General features: G+C 42.1%; 1 protein-coding gene across 4 annotated transcripts in view; it reads left to right on the top strand.

Moving 5' to 3' along the window:
- ATP8A1 (ATPase phospholipid transporting 8A1) overlaps positions 1-15,058 on the top strand; it is a 179,858-nt gene that overhangs the window by 18,792 nt on the left and 146,008 nt on the right. For 3 of the 4 annotated variants that reach the window (XM_045531741.1, XM_045531738.1, XM_045531736.1), the window contains exons 2-4: positions 8,640-8,754; positions 10,020-10,119; positions 11,075-11,173. In XM_045531741.1, coding sequence (XP_045387697.1) covers positions 8,640-8,754; positions 10,020-10,119; positions 11,075-11,173 — 314 coding nt within the window. Of the gene's footprint in view, positions 1-8,639; positions 8,755-10,019; positions 10,120-11,074; positions 11,174-15,058 lie in introns of those variants that run through there. The other variant, XM_045531739.1, reaches the window with a different exon arrangement.

The raw sequence follows: 15,058 nt of genomic DNA, 5'->3' as shown, positions 1-15,058 counted from the left end.
AAGAATTCCCAGAAACTGAACAACTAACTGAACAGTTAACCTTCAGTTCTTTTACGGTCTAGCTGATGCCAGACGGCCGCGACTCAAGATAACCATCGGAAGCTATGCTGGCCGGCACATAGCTCCTGCACCTGAATTCCCAGAACTCCTTTCCCTTTGAAACCTTTCAGCCAGGCCGAGGGATTTGAGAGGGTGTTGGAGAAGGCAGTCTGCTGTCTCCTCAGGTGCCAGCTCTCGAATAAACCCACTTTCCTGTCACCAACATTTGTCTCTTGAGTCTGGGATTTTGCGTGGCAGAGCAGCTGGGTTTGTGTTTGGTTACATCACTTGGAGGAAGAATGGCCGGGCAGGTGCTTTGGTGTTTAGCACCTAACAAGGCTGTGCGTGCAGGGGAGGGTCTTGATTGGAAAAACTGTGTTGAGGTGGGATAGACCCAGGAGAGGAGAAACAGAGGGAGAAGCGAGGTCAGGCTTCATTGCTGAATGAATGAATGAATGCGTCTGTCACTTTAGAGCGTTAGAGTTGGGGTGGACTTTATCCACGTCTAGATATTGTCCAGCTGTCGTGCTCACCCATGCTCTGACCACAGGCAAATCCCCACATGAGCAGTGACATTTCCTCCTCTTCATCATTTTGAGAATAATTCTTTAAAAAAGTGAGCCCTTTTGTATGATGAAAAACAGTGAATATTTGAAGGAGGTAACCATGTTTGACATTATCCAGGTGAATGTCTCTGTGTTACTGCATCTTCTTATATCTCAGAGGGACTAGCAGGTGAAGAGTGGGGGTCACAGTGGCATGAACAAGAGGGCAACAGAGAGGATGCGAGGAATGTGGGAAGCTTTTTGGCTCCGTGCAAGTTCCTTAGGGTGCAATCCAGGGTTATCCAGAACATGCTGGAAGCAACGTCAGAGGAGATCTTACCCGGCAAGGAGGGCCTGGTGGGGAAGGTCCCAGGCAGGCTGATGATCTCTTGAGCAGGTAGTTGCCTTGTGGTTCTGGTCGTCGTTCCAAGTTGGCCAGTAGGTGAGGCACAGGGAACGGGGCTCAGCTTCTTGAAGAAGGCAGGATGCCAGTGGCCTTGTCTCTCCTTCCACACTAGGACAGGACCTGGCTTCCAGCAGAGGACTGAAATGCCTCTGCTGAGATTCCATAACAGAGAAGCTGGGCATATCCTTTAAGTAGGTGGGGTAGTTCTTGAGTCAAGTGAAGAGCTTTCCAGAAAGGTCAAGGGAAGAGCAAGGCAGCTTGACTAGTGGACAGTCGGTGCAAGATGCCAGACGCAGCCCTGTGTGTGCCCAGACGGCAGATTGACTGTGATAGGCTCTGCCTGGGCCACGTGCTCACCTTCAGGTCAAAAGGGGGCACAGTGATGGATCGGTCCCCCGAGCCTGCAGTGGGGGCAGGGGAGGGGGGCAGTTCTGCAGAGGAAGGCGGTGAGCTGTTTGCAAGAGGAGCAGACGCTGAGCTGGGAAGAGCAGCAGATGTCTGCTGCACTGAGCCCAAATCAGCGATCCTATAGGAACGCAACTGAAAATTTTATTTTCCCTCTGGCTACTGCAGTCGTGGTGTAGAAATTTGGGAGGTATTGCTGAACAGTTTCAATTTTAACTTCCGCGCTTTCGAAGGTGCTTCGTTTCTTCGATGCTATATTCAAAAATGCAATATGGAAGTCTCAGCCCTTAGAGCATCTGGTTCATTGTTTCCAGAGTGACGGTTCCTTCCTTTTGTGCTGTCTGTGCACAGCCGCTGTCAGGCTCACAGTCGAACCCTTGAAATGACCGTTCTGCTCCGACAACGCAGAACATGGAATTTCAAATCTCCTTTGTTGCTACAGTAACTGCCTCTGTATTTCTAATTAAATAAACTATGTATCAGTATCTATCAGAAGATACCATTAAGAACAAAATAAATAAAATACAAACATATAAATTATCCAGCCAAAGATGGTTTTGATCCAGAAGCTCGAGCAAAAAAAAAAATAATAAAAATATATATATTAGATGAGGACTTTTAATTATTATTTTTCCCAGAGAAAAAAATAAAAATATATTAAGCCTTTGAAAAGGACCGTGGGTAATGCTCATAGTCTCCTCCTGAGTAGCACCTAGCTCTAACCACACCTGAGTTCTGCAGGTGAACCCTCAAGTCTCCAGCTCGTTTTCCAGTTAATATTCCTTTACTAGATTCTGTGATTGTTGCAAGCGTGACTGTTTGCTTAATGACCTTAATCTAGGTGAAGAAACTTGAGCAATTAATACAGCCTCTTTAAGGTCTAATATTGGAGGCCATTGAGTAAAAGGTTATATAGTTAGACTCTCTGAATATCTTTAGGAGATAATATAATAGATATTCTGATTCCAATTACAGCCTTACTTATAATTGCAATGAAGTTGAGTCTGCAGAAGCTTAATGGTTCTATAACCACATTACCAGGCAACAGAATGATTTTGTGTCTTTGTTCTCTTCTCCCTCCCACCTATCCACCCCTGCATGTCTGTTGCATAACCCCCTACACAGATGACAATTTGGGGCGGAGGGAGGGAAACATGTACTTATTTAATATTAATTTATAAAATTGTATGGTAAAGTTCATTATTTTACTGTCTACATTGACTCACACTGGTCACTGCTATTAAATGTTATCCAAAAAATTAAATACTAAGACCTGCATTAGTGCCTTTAAGACTTTTATTTTTCCTCTATCAAGCATTTTGAAGGGGAGATTAACTTTAGAATCTCTGGGGAGGGGAGGGTGACAAGAACTGTTTGAATGACAAGTATAGTGCTACATCGCTAATGTCATGGCATTAACCATGTTTTGTAGGGAAGGAAGCTGAGGCTCAGTGGATAAATAACTTGCTTGGTGTTATATGGAAATGCCTTAATCTGAATTTGAACACAGACCTGACTACAAAGGCTATGTCTCGTTCCCTACAGTCTGCCTTTCTGATTTCATAATGAGAATAATAGCCAGGATTTTTGCATATGTGTGAGAAGCCAGGCCCTGTCCCAAGTGCTTTACATGTATGTTGTCTCATGTGATCCCGACAGAACCCATGTAAGAGAGTAGGCAGCTAAAGCTTAATTATTAAATAACTTGTCTAAAGTAACCATAGACCTAAACCGTCTCTCTCATTCTTAGGCATGATTCTGTGATGCCTTCCCTGATTATATTCTGTATTTTAAATATTACTGATTGCCGTGTTACAATGACTGTAAAGAGATTTGTTTATTAAGTGGTTAATCATTTGTTGTATTTAAAATCCTACGTTAAAAGGAATAGGCAAAATTAATTTTAACACTATTTTATTTAACCCAGCGCATCCAGAATACTATAAATTTAGCATGTAAACAAATAAAAGATTATGGATTTTTTAAATCCTACATGTCTTTCCTGTCCTGGGCTTTTGCTTGGAGTCACATGGGGGGCAGGGGTGTGTTGCACCGTGCAGTGGGGGGATGACACTGAGATCCTTATCACAGTATCTGCAGAATGATCTTCCTGCCTAAAGCTTGCAGTGCATTCCGACTGCATAGAGAATGTAAATTCAGGTTGCATGTTGTTTCTCCCAACCTGGCCCTGCGTCCTTGTGTTTTATGCTCCGCCTGTTGGCAGTTACTGGTCCTCACGTTCCTGGAAGTGCCAGGTCCATCCTTCCCTCCAGGGCTTTGCTCCTGATAACACTTCTGCTCTCCTTGTACAGGAAGGTCAACAGCCTTTCACTTAAGTGGCTGTTGAGCATTTTTCTGCTTTGCTGCATGATGGTACACGATTGCTACATGATTTTTCCTCTTTGCTACATTGTGTACACGTGAGCGTAAGCGTGTGGCCACGAACCTGGGCAGAAGAGGAGAGGAAGACTATGGCAGCTCACTCAGTAGTCACCGGTCAGTCGGGGCCAGGGAGTTGTTGGGAACAGATTATAGTCGCTGCTTATTGTTTTCAAATGTGGGAATTTAGTTATGATCACAAAGCACCATTTGACTTCGTGACTGCGTTTTGGCTGCAGACTAAGTAGGGCAGCTGTTCCCGTGAAAAATATCTTCAGAAAGTCTCAAGTAGGGAAGTTCTTTTATTTTGTTGTTTAAATTTCCCTGCTCTTCTGAACAAATTGGGATATTGATCCCCCTCCTTGGTGCCCAGTGGACACTAATTTCACAGGATTTTAGAGCTGAAAGTGAGCCTCCTGTGATGAGCCTGGCTTCCTCGTTTTACAAGAGAATAACCCCCAGGGGTGACGTGGTTTGTGGGGGTCACGTAAGTGACTGGCAGAGTGACCAGAGCTCACCTCACAGCCGCTGGGTGAGTTAAATGATCAAACACTGTTAGGGAAAGACGGACACTTGCTCGCTTCAGTCGTAATTAGGATACTGACACCCCAGCATCTTCTGTTTTCTTGACAATGAAAATTATCGCTGGAAGCTGAAATGGTCACCAAGAGGTGGTTGCTTGTATGTCCTTATTTGGTAACAGAGTAATGTCCTCTCGTTAGCATATTCAGTATTAAAAATAACGTGTGACTGTTTACTCTGTATATTGAAATTCTTGAGTCTAGAAATTCAGGAGTCTAGAAATAGTTCTGGTTATTTTGGCACTAAGAGTGCAGAATTTGGCCTGGTAATATCTCTGGTTCAGTGTGTGCTTAGGAAATACTAAGTCATTTTATCATTAGTTGAAATAAACCACAATTCAGAAAACCAAACTGCTCTTCTGCAGGGGGGGAAATAAGCAGAATGTCACAAACATTTAATGTGGAATTTTCGATATAGCTAGAATTCTGAATTGCTGAGTCACTGTCTGTTCCATTCTTTTCCTTGCTCATTTCAATAAAAGCTGGACCAGAATCAAATATTCAGAGACGCTGGTTTGATTCTGGCCACTTTTCAGAAGTCATGGACCTTGGAGAGCATAACGTTGAAAAAGCTAAGATGTCCCAGAAGCCCCTGTACCATGTGCTTTGGTGGAGAAAGAGCCTTGCTCAGTTCAGTTCCGTGTAGTGATGCATGTGTGAATGTGTCTGCTCATTTGCTCTGGAAAACTTTTAATTTAAGAAGACCAATCATGGAATTAGTGTATATCAGATGTCTCACTGAGCACTGGGACATCGGGGTGAATGCCTGAGTGAGTGATTCTTCTGGAGAATCCAAAATGAGGAAGCAGTGAGTAGCTGGTGTTGTTAACACCATGAGTTAATGTGTCTATACTTGTGCGCCATTTTGAGACGCCTCCAAGAACTTGGAAATTTGGAGCCTTGAGTGTCCTCTTACTTCTTTGTAGACTAATACGTGACAGGAGCAAAGTCACCCGCACGGGGGCCAGCTTGGATCCTAGGTGTGCAGGTTTGATGGTGATCCCACTGGAGGATTATATATCAGTTTGAATTTGTGGAGGAAGGAGGTCCGGAAAGGCGCGAGTCCTAGAGTTAAACATTGTCAGCGCTCGTCTCAGCTCTTCGGAAGGGAGAGGTGTTAGATAACAGGCTTGAAGCGTTTTGGCCGCGTTGCCAAGGTATTCCAGCAGACTTGGAAGATGGGGTCCTACGGGGACATCTCCCCCTTTCATGGATCGGGTGCAGCGTGCTTGCCTGATGCTGTGAGACTCTCATCTCATCGCTGGTGAGTGACGGCTTCAGTGCTCACCAGACACACTGTCACTTGGTCATTTAACTTTCAGCGTAGGCAGGTGCGAGAGTTGAGTTGATTATGGGATTTCAGTTATTTTAGTTCCTGTGACAGTTATTTATCACTATCAGTTTACCCATGGTTGTATGCATTCATACATCAATCTTACAGGCTTGGGTAACCTCTGCCTACTTAAAAGGGAGGGATCTTTTCCTGGCAACTGCTAATCTGGTTTGCTCTGTGTTAATTCGTCAGCTATTGCAGACTACTGTGACCCAAAGGTGCAATACCCAGGTAAAGCAGGTGGACTGGCAGTTACACCACGAGGTAAAGAATTCCCACCCCGAGACACTGCCGGACCTCGAATCTAGACAAAGCCCCCCAGTTCTAGAGGCCCAGCTTATGAATTTATCATTATCTACCCCTGTTAATTCTTTGCGTATAAGAGATTACATTTATTGTAATCTGTTAAAATATTAGACATTTTGTTAAGTACTGTGCATATGTTTATTATTAATACCAACTATTCCGGGAGATGAACATGTAATATTTCTGTTTTACAGATTAGGGACTAGAGACTAATGAGAGTAAGAAACTATCCAAGGTCATGTTTTATTCTTGACTTTGCCATTACCAAATACTGTCCACTTAATTATACTTGATACGGGATTTGAACCTTATCCACAGTGGGCTTTAGGGTTCAGCTGGGACCCCCTCAGTACCGGCCCAGGGAAGGCGGGTCACTGAGGGACCCCAGAAGCAGTCAGCCGAATGCCTGGGGTCCATTTCCATCAAATATGCAAGAGTGTGTGCCCTCTTTGTCCAATGTTTTGCTAGAAAAAGCTGTAAGAGATACTGTGAGAGATAACAAAGAGCATGGTTTGATTAAGACATGTTTCTTTCTGTTGGTAGAATTCACCTTTAGCATGACTCAGGCACATGTGAGGCTTCTGAAGTCCTGACCTACCGGAAAGGCTCAGTAAGAGCTGTCAACTAGATCCGTGACTTCGCTGTCCTCCCCTCTCCTCTCTGTGAGGGGACGACAGAAAAGCAACTCAGTTCTTGGTTGTCCTGAGGGGTCAAGACAGGGAGAGGAAGAGCTACTTGTAAATTTTAATGACTTATGTGAACAAGCTCTCTAAGTTATTATAATAAATCCTAAGGGACGTGGTTTCCCTCCTTAAAGCATAGAACAGTGTATGGGAAGGAAAGGAAACTGTGTCACCTTAGTTTTGCCCTCTTTGGGGCAGGGTGGTAGGGGATCTCTTTTTGATCATTTTGTTACCACGAGATAGCAGTAGCTCAGTGAAGGCGTTGCCCAGGTGTGCGTGCAGAGATGGCCCAGGTGTGCGTCCAGAGATGGCCCAGGTGTGCGTGCAGAGACGGCCCAGGTGTGCGTGCAGAGACTGCCCAGGTGTATGTGTAGAGACTGTCCAGGTATATGTGTAGAGACTGCCCAGGTATATGTGTAGAGACTGCCCAAGTGTGCGTGCAGAGATGGCCCAGGTATATGTGTAGAGACTGCCCAAGTGTGCGTGCAGAGATGGCCCAGGTATATGTGTAGAGACTGCCCAGGTGTGTGTGCAGAGATGGTCCAGGTATATGTGTAGAGACTGCCCAGGTGTGCGTGCAGAGATGGCCCAGGTGTATGTGTAGAGATGGCCCAGGTGTATATGTAGAGACTGCCCAGGTATATGTGTAGAGATTGCCCAGGTGTGCGTGCAGAGCTCTCTATGTGGTCATCGTAGCTGATGACTTTGGGGATTTGCAGAGGAAGTAAAAAAAAAAAAAAAACAATAAAATCATAAAAATAAAGCTGTCTGGTTGTTCCCAGCAGCTGGCTGGCGGGAGGGTTTCTGTCAGTGGGTGGAACAGCTGTTGCTTACCCTCAAAAAGCAGCCCCGTGACCAGTCCTTTGACATTTGGTATGTGTGTATTCCGCAAACGTGTACTGAGTATCTGCTGTCTGTTGGCTGTGGTGTTAGGAAGATGGGTGACACACCGTCCATTCCCCCTGCTGGGGGAACCCGACTGAGAAGCAGACAGAGGCAGAACCTTCTGGTGAGTGTTTCGCTGAGAGTGGGCAGGTGCAGAGGCTGTGGGACACAGACGGTCCACTCACTCTGACATCAGAGAGTCCTCAGAAGAGACCACGTGTCTTTGGGCAGGTCTTGGGGGAGGAGTTGACATTGGCCAGGCAGAAAAAAGAAGAAAAACGGGAGTTGGAGATACACTGTTGCCATTTCTTTCTAGGGCCGGAGTAAGGAGTTGGTTTAATCCCATTCCATTTAATTTTCACGAGAAGGTATAATAAGCAGTTTAAAATATTTTCTGTTCCTTATCTGTTCTAGAACTTGTATTTTTATAAGGTGTTGCCAACATTGTAACAAGGTACCCAGTTAAATCTGTTACGTGGTTCCAGTGATTGTGAGATGACTTGAAGTGATCTTGCGAAATTTAAAATTCGTTTGTGAACATAAATTCTAATTGGAGAAAATAAAAGATGATCACAGTGAGTTAGATCAATGTGGTGGTTGCCTATTTAAACCTTGGTATTTATTTTTTTCTGTCTTCATCAAAAAAAACCAAAAAAAACAAAAACAAAAGCATAAATATGTATGCTTAAATTTTTGAATATATTTTAAATTATCTTGTTTTGTCTGAAAATCTAATGTAAATAAGTTTAAAAGTGTTACTTTTAGACATCTTTTTATATAATGGGGGAAATAAGTTGAACATGTATGGGAGAAAGATGAGTAAAAATTTAAAATCGATGTTGCTGTTTTTGAAATGGGTCAGTTTTTACATGACTGTTAAATGCTGCCATTTAAATCTAATGGAAATTTTAGGTGGGGATATTTTACTTTTTGTCAATATTATAAAATAACACCAGTAAGAGGAAGCGTGTAGCTTTTAGCAGGTTTTACATTCTAGACTCGTTATTAAATGTGTTTTTGGTATGGATAATAAAATGCAACATTTCTTGTCAAATGAGAAGACTGTCTCTTTTTAAGGTTATGAGAAGACAGACGAGGTTTCGGAAAAGACCTCGCTGGCTGACCAGGAGGAAGTCAGGACTATCTTCATCAACCAGCCCCAGCTGACGAAATTCTGCAATAACCACGTCAGGTAGGAGCTGCCAGAAACGCCACGGGCCGGCCGGCAGGGCAGAGCCGGAGGGGTCAGGATGAAAGTGCTTGCAAAGTGCTCTTAGTGCAGTCTGGTGAGGTTTGAGAGCTCCCTGGTGGTGCTGTGCTTGGGCTGTTTCTCCGTCTTCTGGCCAATAAAGAAATATTAATAAGAATCTGGAAGCAGGAAAGTGCAAGAAGGATAAGCACTCATCACACCCTACTAATTCTGCGTATCTGAATAATGAAAGGTATTTGGGGGTGAATGCCTTTGCCCCAAACCTGTTAATAGAGCAATATATTGTTGGTTTTGGTGAACAAGTTTTAACATTTTAGGGGAGGCCATTCTGCACCAAGAACTCCTTTTCTTTAAATAGTCTGCAAATACAGGGTTTTGATACTTGTGAAATTTGGTGTGGTGTTGAGGAATGGGGAGGGACTGTGAGACTTATGTCACCGCACCGTTGTTTTATTCCAGCGGTAATTTAAAATCTATCCCTGTGAGCACCGGTCACTAAGTGGCCTGAGACCAAGGCAATGCGCCCAGTGCCAGCCCGGTGTCTCTCGAGCGGCAGAATTCCCGGATTTAAGAAGTGCCCGTTTAAAATTAATATTTACACCCTCAGATCCCAGAGTAACATTTCTCCATCTGGGCAGTGTGGCATGCATCTCCTTTAGTCTTTCTCGATTCGATTTGATAAACCAGAGGAAGATCTGGAAGTTCCCAAGACCTAAGTGGCGATAGCTCACAAATGTGGGCACATCGGGTGTGTTTAGTGTGGAGTCCCAGCCAGGTTCCTGGTGTGGCCGTGACCAAAGTTCAGGCAGAAGCCCCAGAAACTTCCCCATTTCTCTGAAGTTCTCCAGAAAAGACATCTCTGTGCACAATGTCTGGTTCTGCTCAAATTGCTGATTTTTTTTTTTTTTTGGCAAGATTTTATTTTCTATCAACATGTCATACTCGATCTTATCTAAAGTTGCTCTTCTTTGTGAGCTGCTCCTAGTAATGTCAGGCAGGATGGCTGGCCAAAGAGGACAAATGCCATAATGCGGAAAAGTAAACCTGGTGTTCTCTCTCTTCGCTGTTTGTGTAGCCAGTTCCTCTCACTTGCTCATTTAAGTTAATGACCCTGTGCAACATTCTTGCAGTTTGAAGCAGCAAATGTTCATCGTTTGGTTTTTATACGGTAGTGACAGAACTTTGTGAATGTGGGTGCTGATTATGGAGTAATTAAGTTTTATGCCTCTTTCATTTTTGTTTTCCAGCACTGCAAAATACAACATAATCACATTCCTTCCAAGATTTCTCTACTCTCAGTTCAGAAGAGCTGCTAATTCATTTTTTCTCTTCATTGCACTGCTTCAGGTAAAGTCACACCATAAAACCTTCGTTCCAAGTCAAACGTTCAGGTGTTAACAATTGTTTTTGCTGAGTATGTGGCCAGCCCCCCCGGGCTTACCTGACTGCAGAGGGACGAGCTGGTTTGGGTGGAGGTTCGGCCCCTGCTACGGTGTCAGAATTCCGCCACCTCTTCCAGCCTGATTCATTTTTATCAGATTCTTTCAGATGTTCTGTAAATTGGATGTGGCAAGAACTGTTCATTTTGGGCGGCAAAGGAGGATGGGACTTTTTCTTAAAATACGAATTTTCATGGCAGTAAAAGTGTCAACTCCGAACCTTAGAATGCCAGAGTCACTGCTTTCAATCTTGAGTTTCTCTTTGTATTTTTGTTAGTTATAATCAGAAAAAATCATTTTATTAAAAAGTAGCACGTGTTAGTTATAGAAAAGAATTTAAAAACACAACAAAACATGAAGAAAAAATTTAAAACTCTTATTATTCTACCACCAGAGACAAATACTCTTAAAATTTGGGCATATGCCCTCCTGACTTTTTTCCCCCCATCCAAGCATTGCTTATTGTTTTAGTTTACAGAAAGGGGAATCATAGAATACATATTGTTTTGTTATCTGCTTTATTCATATAACAATGTGTAGGTATTTTCCCAGGTATTCATTGTGCTCCTAAAATATCATTTTAGCGATCATATGATGTTTTAGTGTACAGATATACTGTAACTTATTTAACCAGTGCCCCACTGTAGGTGTTAGTCCTGTATACTACTTACCCTGCAGAGCTAATTGACACGTTCTTCCAGCTACTTACTAAATACCTGCAAATTGCCTCATCCCGTGTTAGTTTCCCAAGATAATAGAATCAGCAAGGCATATTTTAGAAGGCATTAAAACTTTGTTGTTTTTAAATCTGCTATAAACTTTCTAGTTCTCATTGGATTTCTCTCTTTTTTTTTTCCAAATAGCAAATACCCGATGTATCACCAACTGGTCGCTACACAACACTGGTTCCCCTCTTATTTATTTTAGCTGTGGCAGCTATCAAAGAGATAATAGAAGATATTGTAAGTATTTGGTTTTTTTCATAAATAATTGTGATTCTGTTATTTAATATTTTTTAAAATATTAGTTTCTTAAGTTATTTAATCTTGGCATAGACTACTTAAAATACCCATTCAACTTAAAAATGTACAGAATATGTTCTTAACCCTTGAGGTTAATTTTTGTTGATTTCTTTGGGATTAATATTGCTGAATGCTTGTGACAGTATTCTGTTATGTTTCTTTGTTATTTAAGTTAAATAATTGGCTTGGAGAGAAAACCGTATCAGTTTTATTTTCTACTAAATGAAGTAATCTCCAAATTATCTAAATGTAATGGGGTCTTGGGTATTTTTGTTTTTAATTTAAATATTATATTTTCCACCTTTTTAAATGTTTGATTTCTCTTTTACCTTATTTTAGTAGTTCTTAAGTTTCCTCTTCTTTACTCTGATTTTACTAAAAGAAAGTAAAAGCAAATTTGCTATTTTTATCATTCCACAGTAGTAGAAAAAAGGAGAAGTCATTTTCCCCTTTATAAAATAAATTCAGGCTCTTTCCCCCCCTCTAGTTTACCTATTTTAACGATCTTACTTGAAGATGCCAAGGTTTTGCTTTGCTTTGTTTTCCTATTCTTTGTAAATATTGCTTTGCCTGCCCGAAATGACCTTCTGTCAAGCTTTCGGAAAGTTAGATGTCAAGGCCAGGAGAGGCTGAGAAGTGTTTTAGAAAGTGCCAATTTCAAGTTTTACAAACATTAACCTTTTCTCTGTAGAGAATCTTACTAAGAAGAAGACATGAGCCGTCGCATCCCGACCCATTTCTAATGGGTCAATTGAACATTCAGATCGTTGGGCTCCAAAGCATGCAAGGACCTAAGAGCAGATACAGGTCTTGCACACGTGTGTGCATGCGTGTGAAATATCATAGTCCTCCTGACTGGAAATGGCATAGTGGATGGGTTCCACTCGCTGAGAAATTGAAGAGATTCTCTTCTCGCCTGTATTGCTCTCACAGACTTGCGAACCTTTCAGTTATGGTTGGATTTGTCTGTCCATCAGGATTGGTCTTTACCACAATTTTGTCTGTCCATCAGGATTGGTCTTTACCACAATTTAGTCTCTTTCTTTGCTTTGTATACCCATTTTTCTTTCTTTCTTTAACCTAGTTTTCATTCAGCACCTGTTATCTGCTAGACATTGTGCTATTGCTTTTACAAGTGCTTTCCTCATTGAATTTCCTCAGTAACTTTCACAGTTGGATGTTAACCCCATTTTAAAGGTAGGGAAGCTGAGGCTTGGAGAGGTCATGTAACTTGCCCAAGAAAGTGGTGGAATCAGAATTCCATCTCATCCGGTGCTCCTGTCTATGCTTTATTGTGAAGCGTCACTGACAACAATATTGATAACATTGATTGTGTTTCTGGGTTGCACGTACTTGCTTTTGTCCTTTACATTTACTAAATCTTATAATAATAACCGTTTAAGGTGTCATTGATTGATCTTATGCCCATTTTACAGATGAGAAAGAGGAGGGAGAGGGGTGAGAATTCAAACAAGGCAGATTGGCTCCAGAGCCCTGCCTCACAATCACTCCTCCAAACTGCCTTCCCAGTTTTTATAGCAAAGCTGTAAGCTCTCTAGCCTTGGTTTCTAGTACCCCATCTTTGAAAATAGATGGTAAATAAAGTTGTATCCAAGAATCTCTTTTTTAACAGAACTCTTACTGGCATAATGTAATAATTGAGTATTATTAGAAACCAGCTAATCAGGCAAAGAATGTAATAATAGCATTGTGAAGTAATGACAGTGACATATGGAGTAGTTTTCTAGTGAAATCAGTGTTCAGAAATTAACCAAAAATTATGAGAGTAGTTTAACGAGAAATTTGTACCACACTATAAATTGACAGAAAGTTTGAAATATTACTCCCCGTAGAAGGAAAAAAATCAAATAACAGTTTAGATAGTTGGACACAGAGCTGTCTTTATCAGTAGTTGTAATGACCACATCTGCTCATTGGTTCATTCAGCAGGAGTATTTGCAGCATGACTTAGGTGCCTGGCATCGTAGGATACCTGTTAGGAGGTGTTAAACTTTTGCTGTGATAATGACCGTGTCCCACATGTCAGTGGCTTAACACTGTTTTTCACTTGCTCAAAGACATTGCAGGTGGTCGTTGGGGATGGAGGGTGGGAGGGGCCCCTGTCACACACACGGTTACTCAGGGACACAGCCCGAATCAGGTTCTGCGGCGTCCGGGGGAGAGAGAGGGAGGGGAGAGCTCACGTCTGTGTTTAGGCCTTTAGATGGTGCACACCGCATCTGTGTACAGCCCCGTGTTGACACATGGCAAAGGGAAGGTGTCATTTCAGGGTCTGTGTGAGTAGAGAACTGGATGTTGATAAAGACCAGCAGTGTCTGCCGCTCACACATCAGTGAGTGAAACAGCTTACATTCTAGTGAGCCTGCCTTTATATTCTATTTAACAATGTTTTTTTAAAAAAATAAAGAATAAAACATAAATATAGCCCCCAGGTGTAAGATATTAAAACTATCTACCCCAGTGCATTTTAACTCTTGATGTTTCAGACAGCTTCACATACTATGATTTCCTATTTTTGTCTGTAAGTAACAAGTGGCATACATACTTGAAAATACTCTAAAATTGATGGGGAGAACTCTTTTTAAGAAGTTGCATCGTGTCAAATCCTAATTCTTCTGGTAAAGATCAAGGGTTTTTTTTTTAATTGATAAATATTCAACACTGAAAACATTCCTTCTTTCCTATAAGCTTGTTAAACACTAGTAGACTTTATTCATTATAAAACAAATACTTATTCATAGTCTGCAATATGCAGGGACAAATACTGAGGATAAATCTAGCGAGTAGAAGTAGCCGTGATGGAGGTATAGACCAGTAGAGGAGACAGACATTAATCAGGTAATGACCCTGGGCTGTTCAATGAGATTAAATGATACACATCAAGTCCTGAGGACAGTGTCTAGTGTATAGTAAATGATGAATAAACGTTAACTGTATAGTCATCATCCAAAGATGCTTTTGGCTAAAGAGTGGACAATATATTGGAAGGAAAACAGAGGATTTGGGCAGACTAGTGAGAAGAATATTCTAGTAGTTAGTATAAAAAAAAAAACTAAGATCTATTAGACTAACTGGTAGAGGTAGGGACAAGTGGAAAAATGAATTCACTGTATGTTTAAAAGTAAAGTTGACAAAACTTCAACTTATCATTTACCAACATGCTACATACCCAACTTATATTATAGTTCATATTTTATCCCCAACCTTGGGAATGTAAGTTCCATGAGAGCCCTGGGTTTAATCCCTTATTCAGTGCTCAGCAGTGGTAACAGGGCTTGGCACTTATTGGTGCAGACTTATTGAGTGAAGAAGTGGGTTGGATGGTGGTGAGAGGGAGAAGGAGGTACAAGAATGACTCTGACAAGTTCCTGGCTTGTGGAAATAAGTGCTGTTTGGTTCCATGTCTGAGACAAGGACCAAGACTTAAGGTGTAAGGTCCCAGGTTGCCTGTGGACACAGTTTGCGATGCTTTTGCGATGGCCACACAGAGATGTCAGGGAGGTGACTGGCTATAACTGGAACTCAGATGGGAGTCCTGCCTGGCATGTATTTGTGTGCTGGTTATAACTGTAAAACTGCGGGTAGGAAAGAGTTGGACCAGGAAGAGAATGTGGAGTGAGGAGGGTCAGGGAGTAAGTCTTAAGGAATCGTGTCCCTGAATAGCAAGTGGACAGAGGGGACAAGACCGGGGTCAAGATGCAGATGGAAAACCCGGCAATGATGTGATAAAAACACCTCGGGAGGGAAGGATTTCCAGAAGGGGAGCGTGGTCAGTATCACGTACTTAAGCATCCTGAAGTTCAT

The sequence above is a fragment of the Lemur catta genome, chromosome 19 (assembly GCF_020740605.2).
Source record: "Lemur catta isolate mLemCat1 chromosome 19, mLemCat1.pri, whole genome shotgun sequence".
NCBI classification, from domain to species: Eukaryota; Metazoa; Chordata; class Mammalia; order Primates; family Lemuridae; genus Lemur; species Lemur catta.
Note: the sequence above shows the minus strand (reverse complement) of the source record. Positions and strands in the feature narration are given on the sequence as shown.